This window comes from Anabas testudineus, chromosome 17 (assembly GCF_900324465.2).
Source record: "Anabas testudineus chromosome 17, fAnaTes1.2, whole genome shotgun sequence".
In the NCBI taxonomy this organism is placed as follows: Eukaryota; Metazoa; Chordata; class Actinopteri; order Anabantiformes; family Anabantidae; genus Anabas; species Anabas testudineus.
This window is the reverse complement of record NC_046626.1, coordinates 17,010,076-17,034,601: the sequence shown is the minus strand read 5'-3', so window position 1 is coordinate 17,034,601 and position 24,526 is coordinate 17,010,076. Positions and strand designations below refer to the sequence as shown.

At 42.0% G+C, this 24,526-nt stretch overlaps 1 protein-coding gene across 1 annotated transcript in view; it reads right to left on the bottom strand.

The window, feature by feature from the left end:
• Window positions 1-1,341: 1,341 nt before the first annotated feature.
• The window catches only part of LOC113171312 (protein tyrosine phosphatase receptor type M), a 125,926-nt gene continuing 102,741 nt past the window's right edge, over window positions 1,342-24,526 (bottom strand). The window contains 13 exon segments of the mRNA XM_026373602.1: window positions 1,342-2,517; window positions 3,076-3,211; window positions 3,761-3,924; window positions 4,878-5,003; window positions 6,654-6,785; window positions 7,601-7,774; window positions 8,176-8,325; window positions 10,588-10,723; window positions 10,922-11,076; window positions 12,008-12,124; window positions 14,414-14,511; window positions 20,095-20,131; window positions 24,316-24,392. Coding sequence (XP_026229387.1) covers window positions 2,464-2,517; window positions 3,076-3,211; window positions 3,761-3,924; window positions 4,878-5,003; window positions 6,654-6,785; window positions 7,601-7,774; window positions 8,176-8,325; window positions 10,588-10,723; window positions 10,922-11,076; window positions 12,008-12,124; window positions 14,414-14,511; window positions 20,095-20,131; window positions 24,316-24,392 — 1,556 coding nt within the window. The 3' untranslated portion in view covers window positions 1,342-2,463.

Genomic DNA, 24,526 nt, shown 5'->3' with positions numbered 1-24,526 from the left:
ATGTTGTTGAAGTATAGAATAATTTCTCCAGCCTTTATTCTTTATGTCCATACATTACACACTGTAGGTTAGTACAAAAATTAACAGACAATCTGTCAAACTGTGGTTTGAATTCACAATTTAAAGAAGATATTCAGCTGTTTCAGACACTATGTTAAGACATTCCCCCTTTTTCATAATTAAATTTCACATTAAAAGTCCTGCATACTTTACTTCTGACATGATTACATCTGCTACTAGGGAGATAATAAATATCTCTATGTCCCGCGCTGCTTTCCCACATGATAAGGTTTGATCCTAATGTAGACTGTTTAGCAAAAGACAAGGTTAGAACATGTATCAGCATAACACATACATGATAATGTTTAATATTTCCTGCAACCAGATGATGTGTGTTACTCTATGAGCAGGGACAGGGAAAGTACTGAGGGAGACCACTAGAGGGAGAAAACCAAATAAATCAGAGAGCAAAACCCAAAGATTCCTTTGAAGAAAACATTTCTATATTAATATCCATTAAAAAAATATCTACACTGAACAGTGAACTGTTGAAGTCAATTTGCAAATTAATTGTTCCAATTAACAATTTTTGTTATTATGCACCAAGTCCTTGACAAGAGGTCCGTTTTCTGTCTCATTTTTGCTGATCAGACAATATAAAGAATAAAAGCCTTGGCTCTCACTAGTGTGATTAGCACATAATGAAATTAAATCATTTGTAAGAAGCTGAGGTGCTGCTTTGCAACATTTCAAAGTCATTGCATGCTTCACATAAAGGATGCAGATTTTTAAAACAGGAGTGTGCAGCTGGGAAAAATTAAAATGACTTTGTTTATGATTAAAATGCTGTTAATCATGAATGCTGTAGTAGGTTATTTATGAGCAGGACGTCTGAACTGAACTGTACATTTTTGTGTATTTATGTTACTGCGTCCACCTTCTGCAGGTGAGTAAAACTACTGGGTGAATGAGGCCTTTATGTATTTATTTATTTTCAAAAAAGAAAATTATATCCCACTAAGCTCAATTACATTACATCAGCGTGATGTTACTTGTTACAATAAACTGTACAATTTTTATTACAATGTTTAATGTCAGAATAAAATTGAAAGTAAACACAGTTGCACCTGTCAACCGCACCAATGCATTTCTTTATACTGTAGCATAACAGGGGCACTTTTATGGGCTCTCAAATATTGCTTCATGTATATAAATAAAGATGTTAACTGAAAGCATTGTGAGAATATAATTTTGTTATGTTTCAATATATTTAAGAAAAAAAAAACACATTCTGACTTTACACCCATCAATATGAGCATAATTAATTTTATTACTCTCACTAAACAATATTTATAACAAAACCAAAAAAATAATATATGAATAAAACTGCAAATAACTCTTCAATGTTATCTTAAGATAGTGTAATTGAAGACAGATTCATCAAAAGTGACACATTTAAAAGTCCTAAGCACAGGGAGGGAGCTTGTTGTTCCTCATCCCTGCAGCAGATGTCCCCACAGATTCATCTTTCAAGGTTCCACTCACAAAAGAGGCAGAAATCCATAATCCAGTGTTGATATTGTAGATACATTTATATATTTTTTCTTTACAACTGGATTTATTGGTGATACAGGATGGACCCCCTCCCAAAAACAAAAAGAAAAAAAAAGCACACAATACAGTCAATAAACCCAAACTATAGAACAGATGATTGTCACTTACTGGGAGTCACTAAAAAGTACATACCGTGAATAAATAATCTACAGAAATATGTACAATATGCACAACAAGAATTCAATGGAAGTGCAAATAAAGCTTTGGATCCCTGTACAGGAAATAAGGTAAGCAGATGCAGAGTGAGCCGGCTGTCCCCAACATACAGTGTGAAGCCATAGTAATCTATTTATAAGAATTTATAGGACATTTAGTAACATTTAGCCTCTGAGCTCCTGCATTTAATGACTTTAAATAAAGAGCTTAGCAAATTTAAAAAAAGAAATCAGAGAGAATAAAATGAACACATTACATTATGTACAGTGTTTCGCATTCCACAGAGTATTTAATGCTCGTCGTCCAATGAGGATCAAGGCAACAACCACGGGACTACAGGCGTCTGAGGGAGATAGACACAGAGAAAAGGAGGGGTCCAGAGAGGAGGCGATTCACCGAAGAGGAAAAAATATATACTCACTGTGCTCCCGCTGGCTTCCTTAGCCGACAAGAAGCAGAAACAGGCTGCGATATTTAACTCTGTACAACTCTGCTACCTTTTCCCATCTAGATCAACTGAAGACCAGCGCAAGAAAAGAGCTGGCCAAAGGAGCTGCATGTATGGTTGTGTGTGTGTGTCCCTTGCTCCCGGTGGGTTGGAAAACACACACACACACACTTAGCACAATGCACACATGTGAGCTGCAGTCGTCTGTAATGTCCCCAGCTTCAACTCTCTGGCGGCTACAGTAGTTACCCAGAGTTCAAATACTCCAGTGCCACTTCATAGCAAAACTTGTACTGGTCCTAAGAGACAAGAGGAAACACAAAACAACAGATGTACATGGCTGAATTAATCTGCCGGGGGGTTAAAAAGGTATACAGGTGCCCTATTTCCCTCCACTCCTTCCCCTTTCCCCACCTTCAGTACATTTTATACAGCATACCTATATGCATAGTATTTACTGGATAATAATTTGATTCTACATAGATTTATTCAGGAACATGTAAACATAGAACAAACTGAAAAAATGGTCAGAGCTGCATTTAAAATAAAAAACACAAGTCCTAAACTAATGTAGTTTAGTGGTGCATATTTTCATACAGCTAGTATGTTGTTATAAGTTCTATTTCACCAGATTATTAGAAAACATTTGGCCGATGATGAAGCTTGGGCTTCTGCAGGTTAAGCCTGGTTATGTCTGTAGGAGCTGTGTGGCCTCATAGAAGCAAATTACATGAAGAAATTGAAGATGCTGCAGCTACAAGAAGGTCCTGTAAGTTACCTATATTTAACAGTACATAATACAAACACTATTATTTTGCTATAGTAAAAGTGTCCAACTTGCTAAAAGGACTTCTCACCAGTAGGTCCACCATGTTGGGTTTATTGTTCCTCAGTGTTTTGACAGCGTGGAAAACATCCACAGAGCGCTGGTGTTGAAGCATCTCACACACAATGCTGATGGCACAAAACGTCCCGCTGCGGCCTCCTCCGTTCCTGGAGTCAGCGCAGAACAGAAGAGGCAGTCATTAGGAAATTAAATACAATATAAACTGAGTTAAATAAAGTTTAGTTTGATACATGGACAGATTGTGTGAAAACCCTGTTGGTCATCTGGTGTCTGCTTTTTTCTCTTTACTGTCTCGTTTTCATGTCTGTTTATCGTCACCTTATGTCTCTTTTTGCTATTTTAGAGTCTGAGCGTGGACATTTTTAAATTCTTTTTAATCTGTTTTAGTTTATTTTCATGTCTGTTCTGGTCTCTTGGTTTCCCTGTCTTAGTTGTTTTGTGTCTCTTGTTGATTCTGTCTTTTCTCTGAGCTCTATAACTTTCAAATAGAGGCCTCCTGACCTCTCGAGCCTCTGGCCACAGGTTTATTCATATATCTACTCTTAGTTTGTAGAAAGATCGGGGTTGATAATAATGCTCATAGATTACTGAAGAATCTAATGTTTTATAGATGCAGTAACACTCTTCAGTCAGTAGGTGGAGATGTTTCATTTTTAATGCAACATCCTCCTTCATTGATTGTTGGGAAAACTTACAAACAGTGGACCACAGTGCGTCCCTCGCCCCCGTCGTACTCCTCCTGCCACTTGTCCACCTGTCGAATCAGCTTGAGGAAGGAGCGTTTGGACATGGGTGTGTCTCTGTACATGGGCCAGCCCAGGAACTGGAACTGCTGCACCATCCGGTAGCCGTCCTGAGGCTGGAGGGGAAGGACACACAGGTTATCCCAGGTTAATACGCACAGTGGGTATTAAGTGCTTCCACACAAAGATGCAGTGTGACTGTAAAGATGCAGGGCTAAGCTGAGGTGATGGTGACAAGTAGGACAAGAGATGGATAAGGACTTGAGGAGTCACTGAAAAGATGAACGAGCAGATAGAGCATTGATAGATGAGCACAGTCCCGTCCAGTGACAGATACTTTAGCAACCTAAGATTAAGACTCTCAAAATCACGCTCAGACATATAAATCAATACGACTTCACGTCAGTAATCACGTATGATTTGACTGTATTGTACTTAACATGCTGGTGATGCCTCTGCCAGACAAATACAACTGTGGCGAGTGACTGACGACTGCGGTCGGCTGGGGTAAGAAGCTTATGCAGGTGACCGCAGGCGACGCCGCCATGGTCAAAAGGGTTCCTATACAACTAGAGGTTTTAAACATAGTATTTTAAGTCAGAGAAATGTCTGAATGAATGTGGGAAACGAAGCTACATGTAGTTCACCTGAAAATGTGTTTTATTTATGGGGATTAATAATTGGGTGGAACAACCCTTTCAGACAGACTCCTGTTCTACCCAAAAGGTGTTGGCTGATGGGGAAACTCAGGGAGTTCAGCTTCGGCTTCTACCGTTTTCAATATGCGTGAACATTTTTGCAAGTTGTCTAAAAGACACGACTTGTGGCAATCACACCTCGGTCCAATCACAGGTGCAGTGGCATAGTTAAAGAACAGAGTGACTGCTTCCGCACAGCTTGAGTGGACAGGCCAGCATACGAGTGGGACGTGTGAGGTGTGCCGTCACAGAATAAATTGGCTGTTGTGATCACCGCAGGGAAGACAAACAACTTACAATAGTTACAACAGAGCAGAAAAACTACACGCCAGCACGCCTGTGTGAAGCTTGACCTCACTGTGCCACCGTACCCGTGCAGCGTTGTAGATCCGAAATATTCTGCTGATGATGTCCTCCTCCAAGTCGGCAGAGACGAATTCCACCTGGATGGGTCCATGCCGGTGGACTCCATTTTCTGGCCAGTACTGTGGGCACAGCTAAACAAAATAGGCACGTACACACATGTACATTCGCACACGGAGGAAAAGCAGGTACGCCAGTACACACACAGACACAACCCAGAAAGACACACAAGGAAAACAAAGGAAAGATGGAAGATGATTCATTAGTTTCAGAATCCAAATGCCCTCCTGACACAGAGGTGCTGAAGAAGTTTATGTGGGACATAAGGTACAAGAGGTAGAGAAAGTTGAATTAATTAAATTAAATTAATTATGGTCCTTCCACTCCCCCCTGCTGCAACATCAGTACACTCTATAATACAAGTACTTTAAAAGTTGGTTTCTGCTTTTGAAATGTGAGAATTAGATGCTATTCTCCATTTCATATCACAATGACAATATATTTGGCATTTAAAGTGCTGCATGGACACAGCAACTTGTTTACAGAGCATACAATTGGAACAATAAATAGCTCAAATAGACCTAATGAAAAGTATTAAGAATAGATTATTGAACGACAGTGTTACTGACAGCACTGGCAACAGTTTTGAAAAGTACAGACGGTGAAATAAACCCCTGGACAGCCTCATAAAAGCTGCAAAATCTCCCCTATTTCCGCTCCTCGGGAGAGAAAGCCCAGTTAAGAACATGCACCTGCAGAGCACACTGCCAGCCTCACTGCACTAAATCAGCCTAGTAGTGGAAGCATGCATACACACACACACACACACAGATGGACAGATTGTGCACTGACACATACACACACACGCCTGCATGCAGAGTCACACAGAGATGAACAAACAAGGCAAAGAAAGACTACCTGAGAAGAATGCAAACAACAGGACTGAGTACACACATGCAGATGGTCAAATACAGATATTCTCACTTTCTTTCTCTGACGCACACACACACACACACACACACACAGAATATGCAAACACATATACAGACTGTGTGGCAGCTAAAGCACTGCTCTCTAGCTTCTTTTGAGAGCCCGTCAAAACTTGACAAATTCAACAGATGCAAAAACAAAGATGCTGATGGAGACGATAGTGAACCCCCAGCTCCCTCGCCTCCATCCACAACCCCGCTTCCTCCTCCCTTTCCACCTGTGCTGTTTCTGTGGCTGGCTGACTGGCTGGATACAGTGAGAATATTGAATGAAAGGCCTTTTCTATCTATCCAGTCAGCCAGTCAATCAGTCACCTAGGGAAAGGGGATTTGGATGGGGAGAGCAGCCTGGCTTCAGGCTTTGATCCCCGGGTGTTATGACAGAGCCTCGGGCTGAGAAATCTGGAGAGTCTCTTCCACAGGCCTGTCTCTACATCTACCAGCACTTTCATGGCAAGTCCTCTTCCACTCTGCAGCACCTATTTCAAACATATTCTGTATACTCATATATATGTGTTTGCCATACAGATGCATCTGGGCTTTTTTTCTTTTTCTTCCCTGGACTCATACTTGAAGAAAACAAAAACATAAAAACAATGTTTCTCTGAATCCAATTCCCACGCTGTCCTTTTGTGTGTGTGACTTTATTAGAAGCAGACTTCTCCTGAAAGGAACTGCTTCATGTGTCATCTGTTTGTCAGTGCACTTCTTGCCATTTCCCTCAGGGATTATTGTGTGTATTGTTTTGCTTGTGTGTGTGTGTGTGTTTGTGCACATGTATCAGGTCGGGTTTACCTGGGCTGGATCGACGTCGTTGAGCATCACTATGGATGTGCAGTGGTAGTCCAGCACCAATCTCCAGAAGTCCTTTACTGTGTTTGGAAGCGGGTGCTGGGTCACTATGAATGCAGAAGGCTGCTTGTAACTCTGAAGAAAAGAAAAGAGACAAAAGCAGCAGAACAGATTACAAACCTGTCACTGAATACACCTCATGCATATTATACAGATGACCAAAAATAAATCCATAACCGTTTCTTATCCTCCCTCTTTTGACCTGCGTCTCCCTGAGTCTTGTTTTCTAATGGAGGTTTCATGTCATGTATGTGGTTTCTGGCCTCTAAAGGTCGTCTACACTGAGAAGATCTCACACCTCCAAAGTCTCAGGCAATGACCCACAGTTCATCACTGCACACTGTGTCATAAGGTAAAATACATTTAACATTTTGAATGCTATTCATTGGATTCTGTGTTGTCTTACAGTAACATATGCTTTAATGTGAAAGCAGGACAGACCACGACTTAAGTATTTTGAGGTGCATTAAGCTCTCAAGTCAAGACTCGGGTATGGGAGTCTTTAAGGGAAATCTCCCTGATGATTAAAATGAAAAACTGTGGCGTCTGCTGCTGTTGAACTGCACTCCATTACACAGATAAGTTTCATTTAGCCTTTACATTTATCTAGAACCATGATAGAAATGTTGTGGAAACACCTGTTATAGTGTGATGCAGCAGAACGCCACAGGCCACATCTCCCAAAATGATCTACTATTAAGATTGATGTTTGCTGTTTGTTGCACTGCATCAAAATGAGAGAAGTTTAAAGTGTTTTGCCCCTTTACAAAGAATGGACTACATAATGTAGTCTAGTACAACACCACCACAACCTATGACCTCACTAAAAAAAGTGTTCCTCTCACTGACTCTAACACGGGAATACAATCATGTCTGTGTTTGACTCTTACATCCATGAGTGCAGCATTGATGTAATTGGAGCTCTCTCCATCAATGGTGATGAGGAAGGGGAGGCAGCGGTCTGGAGGGAGGACATCCATGCAGCGGTTCTTCTCGTGGTTCCGGGGCAGCAGGGCGATGCTGCAGTCCTCCACCCGCAGCGTGGGAGTCACCATATTCAGAGTCTGTCAGGTCGAAGTAGAATTATACACCATTATATCAAGACAGCAAGGTACGCATTTGGGTCTTGAGTGTGCTAATTATCTCCCAATATGGTAATTAACAATGCAATTCTTTAATCAGTGATATTAGCGATAGCTCTGACTCCCCTGATGTGACTGTGATGAAACTTAGGGGGGACAATGCATCTCAAATAGCGCTGATTGGTCCAAGGAGGGGTGCTAATATTACAAATTGAAGTAAGATGAAATATTTTCCACTGATTGGCCCAGAGGGGGACTGTGCCATTCATCAAGAGACAACATTTTTACTATTGTTCTGAACTTATCCTACACTTGCCAAACTGCTTCATCAGGTATTTACATATACTTTATATCTTACTACTGTATGCTCAGATTGTCCTTACCCTAAACTCCTCCTTAATGGGGCTCGAGTTGGTCTGTGGGTCCAGGCGGTTCATGTCGTAGTAGACAGAACGAAGCTGACTGGCAGGTATAGTGGTGTCGCCACAAAGACACGCCTCCAAAATGGCATCGTGTATAAAGACATACTGCTCCTGCAAAAAACAGCATCCTCATTGCGGATCCATCAGACTTCTACGACTCATCACAATGAAAAAAACATTTGCAGAACATTTGTATTTTTACCAGTGGTAGCACCAGAAGTACACAAATGTTTCCCTGCATGTTGCTGGAAGAATTCACTGACCTTTCCACGACCTTCCCGTGATTATTCTTTACCCCAAGGCAGTTTCTATGACTAATATTTGTCATTGTCTATGTTCAAAGGTTACATTACATATTTTTGCATTACAGATTTAATTCTGTTAGAAAACCTTGAATTCAGTGGCATTTTTAAAAACCTTTAAATATTTACATACAAGTCTGAAAGATAGTACTTTCTTAAATACATCTACTGTTTCAGGACCATATTTACATTTACAGTTAGTAATTTGGCAGATGCCTTTATCCAAAGTGACTTACAGGTGAGAAAGAGAATAACTAAGCCAAGGAGACCAGCTTTAAAGTAAAGTGCTCTACAGAGAGCTGTTTCAGTTTCATGGGGTATAAGTGCAAGCTTTTTTATTTATTTTTTTTTTTAAGTGCAGACAAAGATTCGGAAGAGTTCTGCTTTTAGCAAGTTTTTGAAAGTTGAGAGTTAGTGTTGGAGGGTGGGTTGTTCCACTATCGTCAAACCCAAGTGACCGTAGCGAGGTTAAGATTTCATAATGAGGCATGAACAGGGTCGAAACCTTAACAAAAACAGCCCCCGCTGCTCCTTACACAAAGCAAAACAAGAAATTGCGACACATTTTCTACTCCTCGCATCAGGCAGTCAAGCCGTCAACGTGGTGACAGCTCGAGGCTTGACGTAAATCTCTTTTGAAGTGACATTTTCAGCTGACACTCCCTTGTCACTTCAGACCAAAATCTGCACACATGCAGAGGGGTCACTGATTTACAGCTTTACAGAGAGAAGTGTGCTGCCGTTTGTTAAGTCTAGTGCAAAATGTGAGCTGTTGACCTGAGAGTTTGACCAGTCTGGGATGGGTTAGCAGGTTGGTGGCAACAGACAGAATCCGCAGATTAACAGATCCTATCTGCTCATAAACTATAAACAACAACAACACGGCTTTTCATTTCCGCGAACAGATTAAAAACACGTTGGAGAGTTGGTGCCTGGCCTCGGGCTGAGGAGCCGCGCCAATGAACCTCAACACCTGCGAGGGGAAACGCACAGATACACACGCACTTTGAAGGTCACTGAACTTGAGGAGAGTGACTCAGGGTGAACAACATTTGGTCTCCAGTTACTCAAATCCCAATTCGGACGTCAGTGATGAAACATTTGCCCATTAAGTCCAATGACGCTTGTGATTTAAAGGGAATTACGGTGAAATGATGCATTCAACGAGACTACGGACACCTCCAGATGGCCGGTGTTCAGGAAAGCACAAAGTCCTTTGGTAGTCCACTGGCGTAAAGCTGGGGGATGAGCCAGGGATGTTTTCAGCTATCACTATAAGCTAAACGTTCTCAGTTATAAGCCTCTAAACCTTTTATATTAAAACATGTTTGCAGAGCATTTGTGCTTAGTTAGACTGTGCACTTCAATAAATGTCTTGAATGTGTAAAATGATGATTAAATATAAGTAGTTATGCCAAATGCATTATCTAGACATCTAGACTTTTTTACTTTTTAATTTTCTTTATCATTCATTTAATGAATAGACACAATGCAAAAAGGAAAGATTATAATTTAGATATTACAGTTGCCTAAAGACAACAGCGGGATTCTTTTTATCTTTTTACATGATGTGAAGTATTTTACTTCACCTAAGATGAACCTGTTCTGTTTTGACATGAGCGGCCACTTTATACGAAATAAAATTCACACCATAGATGCATCTGGTGTAAATATAAACACTAATCAAATAATACTTCAAGCACTCTGAGCACCGAGGAGCATTTGCTTTACAGACATTGGATAGATATTAATTGATATTTAGATTGTTCAGCTGCGTGATGAAATATATTCCCACTGTTTGAAAATGCAACACTTTAAGTGAGTGGCTGAAAATTAAAACTAATTATGCCACATTTTTAAAGATAATGGGCACCATCAGTCACTGGGAAAATGGCTGAAAACCTTTACCTACTGAATCATCTAAGCTGCAGAAGTAATGACTAATTAATTATCTGATTTATTTGGAGCACCAGAGAAGTGGGGCTTATGCTAACGGTTACTTGCAGATACTAGTTAATCCACTTTTGGTGGCAGCAGCCTGTCGAGCTGCAGACGCGCTCTTTCCTATTACCTCAGTCTGGACCATGTTGACCCTCCGCGAGCGCAGCTCCCGCACACAGTTGTAAATGTCCACCACGCCCTCACGCTCCGCCATGTCCAGCATGATGTCGATTACGATGAAGCAGCCTGTCCGGCCGGCCCCGGCACTGTGGACAGGCACATATTACAAGCTTCAGTGATGGTCATGGTCGTATTGAGCAGAACGCCTACAGTGTGGTTAGGCCTATTTTTCTTAGGGACTCCTCCTAAGTTCTGTTTTCTTACTCTACTGTATTTCATATTCTATTTTGTAGTCATGTGATGCCCTCATGTCCATTTCCCCCACAGTTCCAGTGCACACCAACCTGCAGTGAACCACCATGGGCCCAGCATTGGTCAGAGTCTTGGACTTGACTCTCCTAATAAATCCCAGCAGGCCCGTGGCGTGATAGGGCACGCCGTGGTCCGGCCAGCCTGTGAAGTGAAACTGTCGGATCTCCCGGATCTCATGAGCCCCTCTCTGAGGAAACAGAGTCATCATGTTAAACACACAGAGCAGAGCAGAAGACAGCAGAGGATACAGTTTACAAAGCGAGAGGTTATTCTAAAGCAAATGCAGAGTTGGATTGAATACAAACACTGACTCCACTGACATAGTCGAGGAGTGGTTGAGCAAAGTTTCCTTTATCTAAAAGCAAACAGGAAGTGGAAGGCTGCCGTGGCCTTATTTCTTTACCTACAGTAGCATTTCTACACTGGATTATAAGTCACATCTATTATATAGAGACTGTAGGTTTGACAGACAAACAACAGCCTTTTGCAGTTTTAACGAGTTGGGATTTCATTTGGATGGACTATGTGGGGACTCAAAGCTTGTTTGTTTGTTTTATGAGTCACACTTTAACACTTATAATGTGTTAAACTAAATTACTAACTGTAACCAAATGGTTAGAGAGGCTCTCAATGGGCTCCACAAGGAAAACTTTGATTTTTATAGTTTCAGCAGAACATGCTGTTCCTCTATGGTAACATGGGACCAAATACATTAAACGGTTCTGTTTCTGTTTGGGTTTGTTGCATCATAAAGTTACTACATGTGAAATTTCTATTTGATATAATATGGTTCATATTATTCTACTTGCATAGTTTTTACTTTTAGGGACATTTGAACAACTTCATTAAAAATTCTATAACACAATTAATGTGTTGTAGAAAAACAGAAAAGAGCACAAAATCTACAGCACATTGTCAAGGACCATGATGTGTGAGTCAAAGTTTGGAATAAGTGGGATTTAAATAGTTTTCAAGCAATAATTAACAACACACTTCACATATTTTTAAGATCTTAAGGTCATATTGTTATGAACGATCAAGTAGTTGTGAATTAAGACTTTTTATGAAGTAAAGTGTCTCACTTGAGTATCACTTCAAAAGCGATTTAAAAAGTTTACCTTCTCCACAGCAAAGGTCCTGATGACATACTCTGACAACAGCTCGGTCTCTATCAGCGTCACCTTGATGTCTCTGTAGATCTCGGTGTCATCGGGCCAATACTTACAGCACTTCACCTGAGAGCGACAACAGCGTTATATAGCCACATGCACACATACTGTACGCCATCAGCAATGCATTTATATTCAAAATGCCTTATTTTGCTCCACAGAAATGACTTTAATGTCTGCAAGTTAGCAGGCCCTCGTTTCTTTTTTTGTTTTTTGTAATAAAGATAATTGTCACATAACATTACCTCCGATTTGCTGTCTGATATTTCAGTTTATGGAGCTTTTCTTTCAAGTCAAAATGAGATTTGCTTCGTATTAGTTTCGGCCTCCGGTCAGGGATTTTCTGTAAATGGGAATCTTATGTATCGATGGAGAGCTCATTCTCACATTATTGCTTTTTCATTCTCACATCGATAATGTGAGAATGAGTGTAAAGGTAGACTGTACAGAAACCTAGAACAGAACAGAACAGGTAGGCACAGGGGAGAGTGTAAAATTTCTCCTGCTTAAATTTTTGAGTACCAGTGTAGAGAAATAGGACAAAACATAAAAAAGCAGTGTGCTGCAATTGGATGAGGGGAGTATAATGACAATCCAATAATGGTATGAAATAATAAACCCTCAGCTGTTTAAAACAGATTTCCCAACAGAAATCCAAAACACCCCACTGGAAATATTACTTGTATTAGGTATCATAAGAGTGCACACCCCCCTCCTTGTCCCCCCCATTCAATTAAACAGTTGATACTAAGGGAGTAAGACTGGTAATAGAGATTGAGATCATGGAGGTATATCAGAGAATGATAATTTTTGATGAGGGATAAACGCGACATCAGCCACAACTAGATTCAATTTTCATTTCTGGAGTCTGCGTGCTGATTAGGACTGAAATGAGATTTTGGTTTGTGGAGTGACACAGACTTTCAGGTCCCTCTCCCTGACACCCCTGATGACTAATCCCAGATGACAATCACAAATTCACCGTCCGCTTCCAGCCAGATTGAATTAGGCAAAAGCCATTACCTTATTAGATCACTCTGAATCAGGAGCCTGGTTTGGGGGGAATTAGCCTTTAGGCAAAATTATGCCAGCATATACGCAGATGTTCTTTTGCATGGGCACACTTACGAGTATGAGACTGCGTGTACACGGCTCTTGAACTCATTCACTCATATCGATTAAGTGTATGGAGAAGAAGCACACGAACTGCAGCATCACCTCATCACACACGTCAGCACACTACCTTCCTAACCAAATCTCTCGTACATCAAAGTGTGCAGAGCGCTGCCCCGGTGTGAAGCCAGCGGGACTGAGGCTGTGCGTGAGTGTTCGTCTGTGTGTGCGTGCCAGGATTTCCCAGAGTTCATCAGCAACTGTGCCGAGCAGATGGCGCACTGTGATATGGTGGAGTGATTTTTATGGGGTCCTCTGTGGAACCGACGCCACTGTGACCAACTGTGCCTACCGCCCGCCATTGGACAAGGATCATATAACAGACGGTTTGGGGGCCGGGGTCCGCCGAGGACGGCACCGCAGCTAAGCAGGTGTGGAGAAGGTGTTGGGCGGGGCAGGTTGAGCTCACCTACTGTAGAGAAACGGCCTAATGAGGTACCTAGAGATAGGCCCATGAATCATTATCAGCTCTGCTACATTTAAGCCCCACCAAAAATGCACATCAGCGAAATCAAGGTGCGCCTGTGCTGGAGGTGCTTTCACTGTGACTGTGCTTAAAATTCTTAGAGAAAGTCCCCTGGCAGTCAAAGCATTACACTGTACATTAAGACCTTCATTTTCTCTTGATTATAACCTAACCAGGAGGAACTACAGTGTGAGTTAAGTGGAACAAATTAGGACTCAAGTAGGGCTCTGGCTTTTTTTCTCCCCAGTGTCAGGCCACATGCTGTAGTGAGCAAAAAAACTCAAGGCCCCACCATTAGTTTCAACATTATGAACCATCCCCACCACTCAATAACAGTCCCCTTTTGTCCAATGAGGACAACATTAAGAGACGTTTCTGCTCGGAGGAGCCTGGTAGGAGCTGCTGCAGCGGAGTATAATCTCCTGTTATAGAGCCACTCAGATGAAACAGTAGTCAGTCGCCTGGATGCCTCTGTGGTAATGAAGGCCATCAATCAGTCTCTTCTCACTTCTCACTGATCAGATAGATGGAAAAAGAGCTGGCGGCACACGAGACCCATGCTTCGCTAAGTCGCAGCACACACACACACACAGAAACATCTGGACACGGATGTTCAAAGACAAGGCACTAAAAAAAAGAAGACTCAAAGTCGCTTGAGGGGCGAGGCAATCCTATTTAAGGTCTGCACTTAGAGTGAATATGTAATTAATACCCACCCTGCCCACTTCCACCAGGTTGGTCACCATGACGATGGCTGCTGTGTTCTCCTGCCAGACCATCCTCCAGAAGTCGAACACCGTCTCCTGCATGGGGCCTTTGACAGAGGGAGGGAATGAAATTTTACTAATAAAATTTAACCTTAAAATGATCGAGAGAAGCATATTCACATGTTCTTGATAGAACTGTTCATCAGGCTGAACCGTCACAATGTGGTTTCCTTTCCATTTAACACCCACCACCCTCCTAAAGATGGTCGATCCACATTACAACCAAAGGACTTTTTAAGTCACTGGACCCTTGTAATGGATTTGGACATTAAGTTTTCAGGATTTATTAAATTCTCGGGCTGTTAGGCTGCTCTGAAAGGAGGGAAACACCATCTTTTTGTTTAGCTGGACACCATGTATTATACAGTATCTGAATTATTTTTACCCCCATGACTGACAAGAGGAAAGCATAAACAATCAATAAATATCTGATGAGTAATTACTGTGTATTGCTTTAAAAAAATCTCACCTTGCTTCACAAATACTGTTTAAATTGCCTAATTTGTATGCTTTATTCGACTTTCATTATATTTTATTCTATGCATGCTTTCATTCCTTAAATGCCTCAGATGGTTGTTTTTATTAAATCTATGTGAAGTGCCTTGAGTTGCATTTAATGTATGATAAGAGCTACCCAGATAAAGCTAAATATAGGAACTACAAAGTGCACCCAAATGCTGCACTCCATACGGTATGTAATGTCATTTCAAATGTACCAGTTGCACGTATCAGTACTTTGATACAGTGCATATAAAGACATAATAAAGTGTTTTTGATCACAAGTTCCTGCCAATAAAGCTTCTTTCTCTGGCAGACTGAGCTAGATCAACACACACACACACACACACACACACACACACACACACACACACACACACACACACACACACACACACACACACACACACACACACACACACACACAATATAAATACAGGGGATTTGGGGGTATTACAGTGCTGCAGCAACAATGCAGTTTATAGAGTATTTTCCCTCCATTTTCACTCCTCCGATCAAGCATTGAAAAACATGTCAAGTCAGATTTATATATAGTGCTTTCTACAACACATTCATCCCAAAGTGCTTACTCTATAGCAGAGGGCTTAAATACAGATAGAAACAAGAGAGAGCACAACTAAATGAGAGTATTTAAAACGTGGCTAAAGCCTGTGTGTTTCTGCATTAAATGGAGTGTGTATGCAAGTGTGGCAAAGCTCAAAGTAATTACCACTGCACCACATCTGTTCTACACCAACCTTTCCACCGAACCGGACCCAAACACGTCTGGTGAACATCGAAATAAATGAGCAGAGATGCCATTCAATATCTCCAATATTTAAAACTTCACTGAGCAATAATTGCGGATTGATAGGAATGTAATTATTATTCTGGTTAATTAAAATAATTAATATTAGTTTTAATCAAGCACCAAGTGAAAGAAAAAAATTCCTTCTGACAAATTAATTAGTGAATGCAAATCTACGCAGTTGTGCATTCTCCTGTGTTGGCCCAAATTACCTGGAGACATGACAAATTATGCAGACACACACAGAGGCACGGGCGAAGACACAACACGGCACAGGCACAAACTATTAGTGTGTCTCATTTCAGGTCACAGGCCACATCACTTTTATTAGTTACATCGGTTTTGCATGACAATGCGCCACTCGCACACTTTTCTTTTTCAAGCATTTGCTGTTTCATTGCAACATTGGACAGTTGAGAAGTGATGACATTGATTATTAAGCACCTTTACCATGAAGCCCCAGTAGCTGGACTGCATCCTTCAGCATCACTACTGCTCGTGATCCTTATTCACTTATATCTGCAACAACCTAATCTCCCTCCGGTCACCAACAAAGTGTCATTATCATTTTATTCACTCGACTGACAAAGCCACGTTTGATCTGTTTACCTTGGTGCAGAACCTGTTTTTCCTGCCTACCCTCTAATTGAACTAGTACAGCCTCATGTGACATGAGTTGAAATCACTTCTATTTCTCCCCGACTCTGTAATGAAATGTGGGTGCTTTTTTGTTGGAGAGAACTGATGCGCCGTCTCCACTGTCATTTCTTTTGCTGCCAGCTCATCCACGTGTCTTTCAGTCTTTGGAAAACAAGAACATTTTACAAAGTAAAATGGTTGTGGAAACAAACTTCTGTCGACTTCCTATCGTCTCAATTGGGTATCTAGAAAATTGGCACAACGCTCTTCAGTATATTTCATTTGTATTTCCCTGCTTTGTGTACGGTGGTTCGTCTTCATTTTAACTGTAGGACCTCAATCTCCAATTGCAGTCACTTCCATTCTCTCCAATAACTACCCAACCTGATTGAACCACCCACTCTTCTACCTCCTACACTTGTCCCCGAGGGAGGATACACACTGCTGAGAAGTTTAGGAGAGGAAGACTGAGAAGCAGGACAGCTGGTGTGTAGGACTTCAGTAACACAATAACACTTGGCAGTATATGGTAAATCATCCAATGGGAGGCTCCTGCCAAGCTTAAGCCAATTTATGTTTCCATATGCATGAAGAGATGGAGAACAGGCTGGACAGCGCTGAACTTGATGACACTCAAAAGGGGGTGAGCGTGGCACTTGATGAATAGGTGGATAAGAACGAAGGCATCTCAAACACAATCACTTTCACAGCTTTGTGCTAAAGTGGTGAAGAGCTTCAGGAGTTCAAATGAACTTTTGCTGACAGAAGGAAGTTCCAGGTGCCACGAATCCTTGGATCGTCGCTGATCACTGGAATTATTTTGTGAGTCTTACACAGGAGGACAGCTCCCAGCTCTTCTGCCCTTTAATTCACCATGACCATTATCTTCTCCTAAGCTCATGTATCTCAAGTAGTTTTATCTTAACTATAGAGGTGGCAAATCATTTTCTCATCTGCTTTAATAAAAAGAAACTGGACTGAGAGCTCACTTGAGGACCTGCAAGGCGAGAAAAGTGTTTCTACTAGTGTGTGTGAGTGGAGTCTAGTTGGAGAAGTTTGGAGGAGGCACTTCACAGACCAGTAGGAGCTTCACTTCCAGCTGTCAGAGACCTGATGCTGCTGCAGCCAAGCCTCTGTTTTGGGACAAGGCCTGTTCCTCCTCACAAGCAAGGAGTGTGACAGCTGTAGAAATCCCCCAGCCAGGTTTGCTGCTAAAGCTCCTGATCAACGTAGACACACACACACACACACACACACACACACACACACACACACACACACACACACACACACACACACACACACACAAAGAGCATCTTCCCCCTCATGCCCATTAATATTACATGCAGCAGACTTTGGCATAATGTACACTCACTTATCATTGATTTGCTCTCCCTCTCTTTCTATCTCCCACCCCCTCAACCCCCCAGTGGGCTTTGAGGTGTTAACCCGTAAATAACAAAACTTTTGCGCTGCTGGTGACATTTGCCGCTTGTGAGGGAGGGGAGGGCAGAGCAGAGCAGGCCGGAGGGGAAAACGTGATGAAACTGAACCCGTTCCTGCGTCATGAATATTTTCCACATCACCAGGAGGATGCAGGGACTTATCAGAAGTGTTTGTACCCCCAGCTTCAGTATAATTTAGAGTCTCCACAAGGAAGGAGCTCATGTCTGACCTGTATTTAAACAATCTGCAGGGCATAAGAATGGACAGAGGCGAATCCCGGGAGGGCCGCGGCGCGCGCATGCACTCAGTCTGCTAAGTTGGGTGAGCTGCAGTTGGTGTTGGTGAATTACTGACAGTCAGTTGTATTGCTGCAGCAAAAAAAAGCTCAGGATGAGAGAGAATGACCTACATAATGAGGAGCAGAGCTGGGGTGATGAGGCTTTTATGGAGTGACAGCTGTTCTACCTGCCGCTGTCACCTTGACAGAGCAAAGGGACTCGACAATAAAACCCAAACTAATGAGTGTCATTGTAGTTTATAGCATAAGAGACCAGGGATAACGTTATCCCACACGCCTGCCATATTAAGCACACCCTCAACCACCTCCACAACCAATTTATGACAACGATTTTTTAGCTTATCCAGCACTATTGCGGGTCTCATCATTTTTTTGAGCTGCTGGTCCCAGTGGACTTGAGTGAAAGTGTCACTCACTGAAAAACTTTACTCGGGGAGAGAAGAGACTACTTCCTCATTTTCAGCAACTGTGCCAATGCCCAGGTGCTCTTTTCAGGTGCTACAGTATGCAGTTTGTCTGACTGAGGGAGACAGGTCTGTGTCTGGCTTTCCTATCATCTCTGGCTGCTCTTTGCCTCAGTGTCAGCAGCCTGAGCCTTCCTTCCTGTCAGTCTGCTGGAGCTGATGATGAATTATAAAAGGCCCTGCTCTCCCAGAGAATACAGATGTTTCCGCACACTCGCACACACACAGACAGAGACACACACACACACACGAGCCCGCTTCCACTCTTTCATACAGGATGGCTGTACACAGTGAAAAGCCTTATCGTGCTTGTGATACAGTCGATGGAAAATGAGGACTTATTATGCAAACTGAATGAGAAAACAGGGGCTAATTAACTTGAATGGAAACACGTTTAGCTTCTCAAGCGTTTCATCTTAGAGAAGGCTTCTGTTTGCAATATTTCTTTGACTGCTGATCTCCATATGCATATTTTTAAATGAAATATTGAATGCTGTTAATGACTATAGGACAATAATAGAAGTCATAATAATCCTGTTGAAATCCTTTCCCAGTGAATGTGCCTGTTAAAGCAACTTGGTTTTTGTGAATTGAAGCCCCCGCAGGAGACAGTCGGCACTTGACGGACTGGTTGTTGTGGTGGAGTGTGTGACTTGGTGGTCAGTATTTACTAGTGCTGCAAGGAGAGGCAGACAGAGAAGCTGCTGCCTGATTGGTATGCCATCTCTTTCTGAAGTTAGACCAAACAGAGGGTTGTTTTAATTGAGACACTGAGGAAGAGAGGCAATGCACTAATAAACAGGTAATTATGCAACTCCCAGCTCCGCCAAAGCAGATTGTGAATCCATTAAGGCCTCTTCGCAAAAACGCCTCTTCCTTTTTCTTTTTTTTTTCTCCCTCCACTGATTTTTTTATTTTTTCTAAAGTGGCGCTCAAAATCCCCATGCATGCAGCCCTCGTGTGGGAGGGAGGCTCTCGACGCGAAATTCATAACAATTAACCATCAATCAGACTTAACCTCTGGGGTCATGGTAAGTGCTCCTCGACTGCAAATCTGCCGGCCAGATTAACACAGTGACAAAATGTTCCTGTACATGTCAGCTAATCCATTTATTTATTCAGCTTTCTCCCAGACTGCCTGATTAATCGCTCCCACACCACTGATGGAAGGAAAGAGGAAAGAGACTGAGAGAAAACGTGCTGCTCTGCTTGCTCACGGGTGTGTAAGTGCATGTAGGTGTGTGTGTGCACTGAGCAGTAGCAGATTCCCCGAACACACACTCGACTGAGCATCAAAGAGTAGTTTGCAGGAGCGTATGTAAACAACGTTGGGGATGTTCAGAGAGATTTTCATGAACACATGCACACACCCACCCCCTCCACCCCCCCTCCAAACAAACAGACAGTCTTAAATTCTCACTGCCCACACATCCCAACCCAGAATGCTGTGCAATTTGTAGAAAGTTTCCATCCTTACCTTGAGTGGCGATGTAGTGGTTTGGCCTGTGATAGCCCTGCAAACAAAGGGGAGAAGAGAACGAGAGCGTCACTCCCATTCCATAAGAATCTCAGAAAACATAGTGTGTTTGAAAGTTTTCTGACAATGGAGGCTGACCCTTTGCATGCAAACTCAGTTTGTCTCTACATCACAAACCTAAAAACAAAAACACTTTACGTACGATGCTGAAAAGGACGGATTTAAACTGTAAGTAATACCACTTAACAGCTGTTACTGTTTCGGATGCCCCATGTTCCTGCAGCAAAAATCAACTCTCAGCGCGCTGCCGCTCCACCTTAGGAGGAACTGTTGGAGTAATTTGTTTGCCGCTCTCATGAAATACTGTTCACAGTCACACTGCCAGCTGTTTGCTACTGTACACTCATTTCGTTCTCTATATTTCAACGTGTGACGGAGTGAGGAGAACACTTGACTGAAATCTCATGATAGATGCTGCTGGATACAAGCTGCATAAACACTCTCCATCTCCATCACACACTCTATATGCAGCGCACCTCTGGAGTGAGCAGCCAAAGTGTTGATAATCCCCAAGATACAACTAACAGCACTGATCTTCACAATAGGCCCCTAGTCTCAAGGATTACTCTAATCCCTTCAAGTTTTATTTGTCCAATTCCTTGTCTTCTCTCCAGAGATATGAGGCAGGAAACAAAACATTAGGACTTAAAGGCTCTTCCCCGGCCCTGCCTTCTCTTGATTGTCTTCCTCCAAACCCCCACCCATCCAACCCAACTCCTGCTGCTCGGCTTATCTCACTCATATTCAATTTAACTTGGACTGTGATTAACGCTCCTCCAATGAAGGGAGAAAGACACAAAGGATATTTTCTTCACTCTCTCTCTCTCTCTCATTCACAGTGCTCCTTCAGCTATTCAACTGTCCTCCATTTTTAATGACTTCTTTATCTCTGGACTGAGGAGGAGATTTGTTTGTGCTTTCATGTATGTTCTGTCAAGTAAAGTGGGGGCCTGCTACGCCGCTGGATTAGAGAGGGGGAGGCTGAACGAAAGGAGGGCCCTGACAGCGACTGTCAGGTGAGTAGAGCGTACTACATATGGACTTTTTATAAGTGTATTACATTAGGTACATAAGAGAGTTTCTTCATCATCAACACAAGGAGATTAATGCAGAAATGCCCGTGTTGAAATTACTAATTGAACAGGCTGTTGTGTAAATTACTAAAGGGCATTAGGTATGTGTTATGCTTTTTGTATTTTGCTGCATTGTTTATTACAATAAGATGAGTTGTAACAATATAAAGATGAATTCCTTCTAGTAAAATTATGGTGTAGAAAGTTTAATATATGCAGAATGAAGTGTTTTTGCCCGAGGCCATGAATTTGTATTTTCAGTCTGAATATCATTAACAAATCTGGCATCCAAACCGTAACCATATCACCTGGAAAATACAATTATATGCTACGTATTTGCTTTGCCAAATACGTTCAGGAGAAAACAGAGTTAAGTGATGTCTTCATTATGTTCACTGCCAATGTTATGTCATAGTACATGCTGTATTACACAAAGGTCATAGAGAAGGGCAAGGCCAGATTATGAACAGGGCAAAGTGAACAACTGCCCTGAGGCCTCAGACCTTCAGGGGAAAGCCAAAGATTTGTGTGTGAGTGTATTCTGCTCATTTTTGTTCACTGTAAAAAGCCCAACAAGCACAATAACAACAGAAATAATAAGGGCCTTAAGTTGCGTTCTCCTTTATTTTGACTGGCTTATTTTAAATAGCCACAGTTCCCAAGATGAATTGTATGATGAAATTATGTATATTATTCTGTTCTGTGCATTTCTATGTTTTTTTTCTTAAGTTTATCTGTTTTTTATCTTTCAATAAAAGAAGGACAAATCTGCTCAAATCTCATGTTCACTCCAGGTTATAACCTGTGACAAGAAGTTACAGGAAACTAATACAGTAAAGTTAGCTGTGTGCCGAGGTGTACACAGAATATATTCTTCAGTAAAACTGTGTTCAACATATTACAATAAGCAGTGGGTCAGTAGAGGCCTACTGCTCATTTTGCACCAGGGCTCAGTGCTGGATTAACCCAGTAAGAGGATGACGGTCTGAAAAGCGCAACACAAAGGTTTGTGTCCTGTGGCCCATGTGTTGTTAGCTTTGTGCTACAAGAGCACTTGGTTAACTTTAGAGAACCTTACTCAAGGCTTTGGTTAGATACTGAAAATGTAAACACATCCCATCCTGTCCAGTGAGTGTGTATATTATGTTTTAGTTGGCAGCACCAACAACACATGAAAAACAGCACATCAACAGTGTGCAGAGCTATCCAGTAACAGACTTCTGCACCGGTCCTTGTTACAATAATAAAAAACATGATTTGTCCTGTTTATTATCTATAAAGTATTCCGCAGTATACTGCAAATAAGCTGTAAATGAATGTGAACCTTTTGGAGCCAGAGTTGGGGGCATCTAAGTGACTTGATTTCTGAGCATGCTTGCAGTTTTAGCAAAACCACTGCATCACTTCAGCCTTCCCCCAGCAAACCTTAGAGTGCACACAAACACCGCTCTGCAGGCTAGAGGCCATTACACCGCGTTTCCGTTCCTCCTAAATGTTTATGAAAATACTCAATCAGCTGTGCAGAAGCCAAACATACCCGACTGGCTCTGCTTACTCGTTCATGACTCAAAATAATCGGCAGCATAATGGAGTACAATAACAAACACTGTGGGAAATGTTCTACACATGAGAGTTTATTGGGCAGGACAAGCTTTTAGATGGGTTAAAAAGCTTTCTGAAGAGCAAAAACATCATTACCCATATGCCTGCATTTCAACTAAGTACTTTTCCAATGAAGCTGGCGGAGCAGTGGAAATCCTTTTCAATCATGGTCTTCTTTAATATGCGTATATTCTTATCTTATAATGGGGCCCTCTCTATTGTGAGACTCTTCTCTGCAGAGCACCTTTTTGCAGCATAATGGGCCATAAACTGGATAGTGGGAAAGGTAAATAATTTAAGCCCCCTGCATTTGCCATGGCACACCTTGCATTATGAATTTATGTTTGTAGGCGTAACAAGAGATTACAAATTACCACATTAGACGGGGCGGGGGGAGAGAGGATGGGAGACGGAGAGTTCTCTCCTCTGCAGAAAACCACTTAGGGAGTCAGGTACATCCCCAGCCCCATTACACATGGAGTGGAAGCATCTGCTCAAAGAGGCCAATGAGCTGCTGTTATTGGTCACATCCTGCTACTAACACTGCTATTAACAACAAATCAGGTCAGATGAGGAGGTCCTACAGTATAGTGTGTGAGCTAAGTGAGTTAGGTCTGTTTTCAACAGGAGGCATGTCTCACACTACTTTATAATCACTTTTACTTACTGTAACATTATGCTAAGTAACTCAAGTGCATGTAAAAGCAGTGCTGCAAGTGCTCTCCTGTGGTAAGAAGTCTAACTGAACCCCTGTCTGTAACTGCTGTGTCTATTTTGATTCTCCACTGTGAATTGTTCACTGACTTCTAGCAGAAAGATGCTCCATAATCTTTAAAAAACTTCTTACTGTGTTATAAGACATCTTTAACCAGCAGTTAATACTGATCAACTAAGGAGTTAACTACATTTTGTTAAATCCCACTTCATAGATACAAGTTCAGACTTAAAAATGTAAAGGAATAAAGCTACAGAGCTATTAAACCAGACATACTGATGATTTGGACTTGTTTTACTTGAATAGCTTTATGGTTTCTAACTGTGATGTTCAAGGCGATGTCCTGTGCTCTCTTTGTCTTTCTTCTTGTAACTTCACTAATTAATCATCCATGAAGTTTCTCCCCTTTGTTTTCTCATTCTTGGTTCATGCTGTTGCTCAAAGCAAAGTCCAAAACTATAACCTCAGCTTCCCCTGTGTGCTGCTTTGCCTTTTCTCTCTCCCAGCGCTGTCAGCCTCTGATCTTCATTTCTCTTAATGTATCCAATAGAGTGATACAGCAGCCCTCTAAAGTTGAATATAAAGGCAACATGTGTGTGTGTGTGTGAGGGTTTCTGTGTGTGTGTGTGTGTGTATGCATATGATGGGCAGACAGCAGGGGCTTCTTTGTCCCTAAGGCCCCCTGTGACGGCGGCACCAGCGCCCTCTCTCTCCCCAAGAGGAAGCGCAGTGACCTTTGTGTTGGTGGCGCTGGCTGGTGTGTGTACTTACATCAACGTAATTTGCATTAATGTAATCGGAGCTCTGTTCCCCCTCCAGGGCCTGCAGCCTGACACGGGAGTGATCATCTGGAAGAGAGGCAGAAAGGAAGAAACCAGCATTGAATTAATCATATTAATGAGGGCAACAGGAGAGGAATAGTGGGAGAGGGACAGAGACACAGACAGTAAAACACAAAGAGGATAAAAGGGTGATGGAGGAT